The sequence below is a fragment of the Helianthus annuus genome, chromosome 15 (genome assembly GCF_002127325.2).
Source record: "Helianthus annuus cultivar XRQ/B chromosome 15, HanXRQr2.0-SUNRISE, whole genome shotgun sequence".
In the NCBI taxonomy this organism is placed as follows: domain Eukaryota; kingdom Viridiplantae; phylum Streptophyta; class Magnoliopsida; order Asterales; family Asteraceae; genus Helianthus; species Helianthus annuus.
In genome coordinates this window covers 56697001-56705485 of record NC_035447.2, presented here as the reverse complement: position 1 = coordinate 56705485, position 8485 = coordinate 56697001, and the positions used below count along the sequence as shown (strand labels likewise).

At 35.6% G+C, this 8485-nt stretch overlaps 1 protein-coding gene across 2 annotated transcripts; it reads right to left on the bottom strand.

Moving 5' to 3' along the window:
- Positions 1 to 3858: 3858 nt before the first annotated feature.
- On the bottom strand, positions 3859 to 7370 carry LOC110911681 (high mobility group B protein 14). 2 transcript variants are annotated; one of them, XM_022156306.2, is made up of 7 exons: positions 7222 to 7370; positions 6118 to 6264; positions 5418 to 5475; positions 5258 to 5302; positions 4542 to 4622; positions 4355 to 4430; positions 3859 to 4166 (listed from the first exon to the last, which is right to left on the bottom strand). In XM_022156306.2, exons 1-6 carry the CDS (start codon positions 7344 to 7346, stop codon positions 4404 to 4406), a joined length of 483 nt encoding a protein of 160 aa, XP_022011998.1. In that variant the 5' UTR covers positions 7347 to 7370; the 3' UTR covers positions 3859 to 4166; positions 4355 to 4403. The 2 variants fall into 2 exon arrangements, with proteins under 2 accessions (XP_022011998.1, XP_022011997.1); XM_022156305.2 differs by lacking the exon at positions 4355 to 4430.
- Between the last annotated feature and the right edge of the window lie 1115 nt (positions 7371 to 8485).

The following is an 8485-nucleotide window of genomic DNA, read 5'->3' as shown; positions in this document are numbered from 1 at the left end:
TTTACATCATACGAGGTTTTATTTTGAAAATTTTATGATTTTCTTGATAAGGCTTCTAGATTGTAGGTAATAAAGTTACTAATACTTGAATCAAATTATTTAAGAATTTGTTATGACTTACTACATTGACTAGCATATAAAGATCTACTCATACTGTACACAATTAGTCAGATAAATAAACAAATAATCACAAAATAGCAATTTAATGGAAATTAAATATTTTCTAAATACTTAATTGGCTTAAATCAGTGGCTTGAGAAGTGGCTCTGATACCACCTTATTTCTGTCACGGCCCCCGACCCGGTTTGACCCGTTTCAGGAGCCGCGGAACAGAAATCCCGCGGTATTTAATTTAGGCGACAGCGGAAGTCTCTTTTTTTTTTTAAAACAGGATCTTTAGTATTAAAACTGCTCATTATATAATTTAGGGATAAAACCCAGTAATTTACAATACTATGATTTCCATGGAAATCTTTATTTTTAAAACGTGTTCCTTTATTTATTTACACTGAGCCACTTTTCTAAGCTGGTAGTGCTTCCTGGCACTTTTCTTTGCTCACAACAGATTACCTGAAACATGTTTGAAAAAGGTTTTGTCAGCGGGGAAATACTGAGTGAGTTCATTCAGTTTTTAGGAAATGACCCATAGTTATAAATTACAGCATAAGAGCGATTACAATGGTTCATATCTTATTTTTATCTGGCTTTCTGTCACAATGGTGACAAGTCACAATGGTGACGATGGTCATACCACTATTAGGTTAATGAACTCTAATAGTGACGTTTCTCCCTAGTAGGTCAATGAACCTAACTGAGAGAAATAGTAATGTGCACAATACCCCACTAACCAATAAATCAAGATATCCACGACTTAGTCCCTGTAATTATAACATTTTGAAAAATAATTTGGAGTATTGTAAAACAATTGATAAAAAGAGAATGACTCACTTTGTAGATTTTAACGAGCAGTGTATAAGCCTACTGATTAGCCTTGATTATTTCTAATCTAACAATAATACACACAAAACAGGATTAGTGATCAATACAGCAGTTACGATAATTCCCCGAGATCAATTTTGACAATGAATGTCCAAGTGCAATACTTTGGCTCATTTATCAAAATGACAAACGATAAAGTATAGTACTTCAACTCGTATATCGAATTATCGACAACGACAAAGTACAAAGCTTCGGCTCATTATCGAATTATCGACAACGATAAAGCATAGCCCAATGTGGGCGGCACTTAGACATTCTTTGAATGTATTGATTCCGGAAACTGAATCGTAATAGCGATCGAGTAATTACCCTGTTCTGCGGCAGCGATTCGATAATTGTGTGTGTGTGTTGGACTGTTTTGCTTATAACTCGACCTACGTAACTCCGCTTTTCGTCGTTCCAGTGCCAAAATTCAAGTCCCAACCCCTGCTATTTATACTGAGATTTTGACACCGTCGCGTAGCGCGAGGGGTACCCCCCTTAGCCGTCGCGCTACGCGAGTGACCACCCTATTTTCATAGGGTAGCCCTTCGTGCAGGTAGGCTTGCTGTGTTGTCAGTTTCTTAAAATTCGATTTTTACAATTAGTTATGAAGATAATCGTTGGCTAGGGTTTATCCCCCCCTGAGTTTTAGGGGCCCTGATCCTGATTCTGAAAATTCTGAAAATTTTAGGGTTTGTGTGGAATCACTTGGGTGTCTCAATTAGGGTTTCCTTAATAGCTAATTACTATCCTAATTAGGGATTTTAGTGACAGTTGTTACATCGCGCATAACATTTTGTCACAAACAAGACGCCAACCGATGACCTGTCCTAGAGAAAATCATCTGGATACCACTAGAGCTACCACTTTGAAAATTAGTAACCGTCAAAAGAACTAATATCCATAATTAATAAAACAATAACAAAATCCTATAATCTTATATTAAAAGATAGCTATTACATACTTTATTGATTAATTTTTTTTGGAAGTTATGGGTCATGTTCGGGTTCGGGTTCGTTGATTGAACCCGGCACGAATTGCACTTTGGATGGGGACACTGTTCTGGCTAGGGGTGTTAATGGGGTTTTATCCAGTTGAACGTCGTGTCAATCTCTGTGCCCGTGTGAGCCCTGTTGTAATGAACGACCGTCTGGCCTTAGTGAGACCAAGCTTTCAATGGGAAAGTGCGATGAGTCGATGTTGATAATTTGTCATTCAAAAAAAATAGTGTCGTGTTGGGCTTTTCTATTTTTGTTTAGCTTTTCTTGTTTTCTAGTTTATTTTATTTATTTGGTGTACAAATTGTCCAGTCTGGAAGACAATAGCCAAATGGAAGTGAGCATAGTTTAAGAGTTCGCATTAGACACCCACTTACTGTCAAATGATTATGCCTTTGCTTTAAAAACAATATTACCCATGTGATTAGCTGTAAGATTCCTCTCTTAATCCCCACTAAACCACCTCTTTAAAACTATAAAAAGCCATTAATCACACTCATACAAACAGACTACTCAAAATAACCAATCTTTCTAATCTCTACAACTTGATAAACACTCACCAAATGGAAACTGTCAAGCTAGCCACTACCCTCACCATCACAATCATGGTCCTCATGGCCCTGACCAGTTGCGGAACCATGGCTCAGGAGCTTGCGGCCGCACCAGCACCTTCCCCGTCAATGGAGAGCGCTGGAACGGCGTTGCAAGTGCCAGCTTTAGTTGCAGCCGTTGTGTCGTTTGTGGCTTATTTCTTCTAAAGTGTTGCATCTAATTCTAAAGTGTTGCTCTTTATTTTCATGACTACTTTGATGTTGTAAACTCACATTTCTAGAGTTTAATTTGTTCTACATTTGTAACCTAAGTTCATTTTGAACATGAGATGATGAAGATTTCTATAGTTATTGTGATGGTTGATACTTTGTTTAACATGCATAACTCCATTTTTCACAAGTTTTAACTTATTCCTACATAGGTATGCCTGATTACTAATAATGCGTGAAGTTGACTGAGAAAATACTCTTCAGGGAATTTTCGATATGATATTCAAAATCTAGACTATTACAGAAAGCCCTCTTCTGTAGAGCGAATCTAAATTTGGCTAGTCGAGTCAAATTTTGAAAACTGAAATTGACTGCGTAACTATGAGGTTGACTTTTAAACAAACGGATGACTTACTCAAATCAAATATTCACGTGTTTTACATAGAAACGAAAACAACTTAAAACTCGTAAAAATTGTGGAAAAACTGTCAAGTGTCGACGCTACAATCAATGCGCTAGACCATGGATAGTTTATCCAACAATTGGGACAAACAGTAGCCTGTTGAGATGTTTTCGTCCATTACTTATGGGCCCATAATTCTGTACATCGTCAACTCATGCCCTTTTTAATCTGCCCAATTGCATTTAATCTGTTCTCTTAAATCAGCATTCATATAGTATCACTGATTATCCAACCATATGTCATCGACATCAAGCATTTTAAATAAACTTGCATAACATTTATATTGGGATCTGGATATACCATTAGAAAAATCATTTTATTTTGCAAAAAAATATAAGATACCAAATAGTTGAATATGATAACTAACTTTAAGTGTGGGGGCATCTCAACTATCTAAATAGGAATGGGATAGACGTTCATACATAAGGTGGGTTAAAAAGTTGCATTACACCTAAGATTCTATACCATCGAAATATCTTCAATTAATCACAGATTGACAGAACTCGGCATAAAATGGTATATGAGAGTGTCACTCTCTTCAGAACAAGTCACTTCCAAATTCAATAATAACTAAAAGAAATTTACTGATTGATCTAAAGTTCAAATCGGTGTTTGGCATCAACTCTGTTCGACTTTTGTCGCAGTCATTTTTAAGTCGTTATAAGCAATCACGTGTTTGATTCCCAAGAACCATTACAATATACTCTATTGGTTTCATTAACGGATGATAGCAACACAAACCTTTATCAACAAAAACTCGCATTTGTGTTCAGGTTCTATTTTTCTTCAATCTACACAGAGAATGATCTACATGCACTTGGTTCCAGAAGACACGTTTGAATATCTCACTGTACAAAATACTTGTGACAACTAAATAGAATCTCTACGATGTCAAAAGCAACATATTCATTCATCATAATCTGAGTCTGAATCCTCATCAAACTCGTCATGTTCCCCATTTTCCTGTAATTAAGGTTTTTCTTGGTGAGTATAAACACAGTTGCTACAATACCTATATTATATAATATGGTATTATAATAAAACTGATGGGTGGTAACGGTATTCTACATTAGCAAGAATCACTATGGGTATGAATGAGTTTGATAGTAAGTTGGTACTGCAACAAGTATAATTAGTTAATTACTTGATACCTGTTGCTTGGGTGGGTCAGACACGTGTAACGGGTCAACACAGGCCGGGTTAAATGCTGATTCTCATATATTTTCCCTAAAATCCGACACACCCTTTTACTATCAATCTGTTTTTACTCTGTCAAACCAAACACCACTATGTTTCAAAGTAAAGAAGAGTAGTTACGGTGAGAAAAAACATGCGCACCTTTCTCTTAGCATAGTCTGCCAAAGCTTTCTCAAACTTTGCTCGTTGTTCTGTCGCAACGTCATAGTACTGCACCTTCTCCTATAACAAAATACCACATACCAAAAGATATTAATACTAAGGTGTCATTGCTCAGCTACACCCAAATTTGATGGAAAATACCAAGTAAGTAGACACAATTTATAACTAAATAATAAAAGTAATCAATAAATGAATACACACGCAAAAGATGACTCTTCAGCTAAGTTACAAGATACTACTTCAAACCACTCTACTTTACTTTTTGAAACAACCACCAGACTGCCAAAATGCAAAAACAAAAACAAAAACTATAGTTTAGAAGAATAAATAATCTGGAACTAAAGTCTAAAAGCACCAAATCCGGTGGTCTTTTTAGAATGTAGATTCCCACAATTTGTTCAAACTTAAACCCACGTGTTCTTTCAAATTGTGCGTAAAATCGTGAAATAACTTTGACAAATTGAACATTTTGATGTTGCTTCCTGTCACTTACATAATCCATAACCGAACCTAGCATTACCATAATTTATCAAAATTTCTCAATTTTTAAGGAATCCATATATTTTTTATATGTAGAAAATACCTCATTTGACCTTGTGTTAGTGACCATGTTAATCTCTAAACTTATCAAAATTTCTCAAATAATCAATAATGTAATAAACAACTGAAGATACAAAATTTAAAACAATACAAACCTCATAAGTCATGATCTTCCACTTCTCTCCACAAGCCTTGCCAATCTGCAAAATGAGTTTGTAGGCACATACATGTCATGTGGCAGAACAAAGAATACGCTTTTGTTGAAAAGTTATGTAAAAAATAGTCGGATGATGAAGAATGAGTTATAGTGAACACCTCACGCATTGACTTGACATCTGGATTTTGCTCTTGGAATTCCTTACGAAAATCCTCCCTTCAATATTTGAAATCATAACGGAGAGCGTTATGAGAAAGAATCAAATGGTTATGTAATCCTAATTTTTTGAATGCAGAATCCATTCAAAAAATTTTAGGATTATTCAAACACATGTTTAACTATTTGTGACAAATAACCGAATGACCGATAATTGCACTTAAAGTAATCCATTCCAACAGTATCACTACTTTCGCTACTATATCCTCTGGGATCAAAGAATAGAAAGTTCAAATTCTTATTAGTTACTGATCATGCATCAGAATGTAATGGGTGCAAAGGACCCCACAGTATTACTTTACTTTCATGCATTGCAAGTGGAAAAAGATTGAAAGCTTATATCAAATGAGTTGACCTTATATAGGATCCACTCATGTTCCACAAGGGCCACTAACCTATGAGTACTATTTGTGTTTGCTTTTTTATTAGCACAACTTCATAATTGCTGCTGGTTTCATTCTAGGGTTTAGGGAAAGTTTATATACATCCAACCAATCTCTTTCTTCAAGTCACTAAACCCTAGAACACCTAGATTTTTCCCAATTTATACATAAATCTATACATCCAATTCAGTTGGAATTTAAAGTGCACACACATACACATATGCAGGGGATTAACTCACAAAACTAAAAGAACACATACAGGAAATAGAAGAAAGCGGTGGGTGGCTTTTTAGGTTTATCAGCATCTAATTTCGATGACTTCTTCTTAGCCGCCCCAATTTTAGGCCTCTTTGCTGTACCACTTTCTTTCATCGACACCATTGACCTCGGCCTCAACGACATTTTCCTGTAAAATCAAAAACAGAAGCAATGTACGTTTCTATTAATCGAAGCTCAAAGTCTCGATTTCAACAGTCAGGCAAGTGTTTACTAACTTCAACCTCAACATTAATTGTTAGCATTGCAGTAAATCAGATCAAAAACTAACACATTCATGTGAATTTGGCGTTTGAAAACCACTACGTTTGGTTTCGTGAATTGAGAGTGATAACTACAATTAAAGTAGAGATTATCAACTGTCATACGAGTTTCTACTAACTTCAATCTCGATATTAGTTGTAACCGTCGTGTGAATCAGATAAAAAAATCACTAGGATTAATTTCGAAAGGCGAGAACTATAACTGCAATTTCAGAAGAGATTATCAACTGTCATACAAGTTTCTACTAACTTCAACCTCGATATTAGTTGTAATCGTAGTAGGAATCAGATTGAAAGCTAACACTTCACGTGACTTTAACGTTTGAAAATCACGAGGTTTGATTTCGTGAATCAAGAGTGATAACTGCAATTGAAGTAGCGTTGTTTGAATCAGATAAAAAAAACTAACACATGTATGTGAATTTAGCATTTGATAATCACTAGGTTTGATTTCGAAAGGCGAAAAGTGATAACTACAATTGAAGAACAGATTCTCAACTGTCAAACTAGTTTCGACTAACTTCAACCTCGCTATCAGTTACAATCGCTGTATAAATCATATCAAAACCTAACACATTCATGTAAATTTAGCGGTATATAATCGCTACGTAAGAGTTCGAAAGCGAGAGTAATAACAAATTCAAAGTTAAATATTCATCCATCAAACTCTGGTTTCAACTATCATACGTGTAATCGCTGTATTAATCATATCAAAACCTAACACATTCAGGTGATTTTAGCGTTTGAAATCACTAGGTTTTGATTTCAAAATTCGAGAGTGACAAAAACTGAAATTGAAGTAGAGATTATGAAATTGAAGATACCTGTGAGCTATTGTGGCAGTAGTTTCAGCAGTAGTGGAAGCTGAAGGTATCTTCGCCATTGACGAAAGCGGAAGCTCTGCTTGTTCCACGATAGTTTGTTTGGAAGAAGAAGGTACAGAGAGCATTTTTAATATGAAAAGAGTAAAAAAGACCCTTCATTTGTCACCTAAACTTCAGAAATTATCCTTGTGGTTGCTAATGTTTTAAACTAGGCACTTGGAACTTTTATATGACTGTCTCGGTAAGTGTGGTTTTAGCTTTTTATGCGTTTTTTGGTGATGTAGAAGAGTCTAAGAAAGAGAGTGGTGATGTGGAGGAGAGAGTATGGTTTGAATTTCATGGTGAGGAACGAGTGTTTTAGAGAATATGAGCAGAGGAAGTAGAGATGAGAGAGGTAAGAGAGTCAGTTTTAAGGTTTGTGAATAGGACTAGAGAGAGTAATAAGGTAGTGCATCACCGATGTTACTACAATGTATGGCCTAATTACGTTTGCGTCTGTGCATATTATGGGTTTTGATGCCCGTAAGAAGGCACAACTCAAGAAAATGAGTTTTAATGCATTCGGACCACATCCGTTTAAAATGATCAAAATAATTGAAAAAAAGCACCTAGAGTTGCTTGTGTGTGAAAAAAGAAGCTTGTGAGGTAACCGGGAAGTGAAATTATATAAAATAAAGTCAAGTTTACGGTTACTAGTATGAAAAAAGAGGTAACCAATAGTAAGTTTTTACGTTAAACAATTAGTTTGAAATTCTGTATCAAATTATTAATTATCTAAAGTTGGTTACATTTTTTATGCAATTTGCTCTATTAAAACCATAAAGAAAATGGAAAGAATTTTACAAAGTAATTAGAAAACTAGACGGTCAATTACGTCATTAATTATTATTTGCAGTGAAACTATAAAATACAATATATACCTTAACGTCCAGTACGTACGAGATGAAATTATAACATGCGTAATTAGTTTTATAACATGCGTGATTAGTTTTTTTACCCCATGCGTGAGGTAGGACTCCACCAAGGGTCTGCGTTGAGCCCTTTTCTTTTTGCGGTTGCCTTGGATGAGTTGTCCAAAATGATTCAGGAGACAGTTCCGTGGTGCATGCTTTTTGCAGACGATATTGCGTTGATTGCAGAGACTAAACAGCGCCTGAACGCGAGGGTAGAGGAGTGGCGAGTAGCTCTAGAGAGCAAGGGCCTAAGGATTAGTCGAACTAAGACTGAGTATCTACACTGTGATTTCAGTGGTGTAGCAGATGAC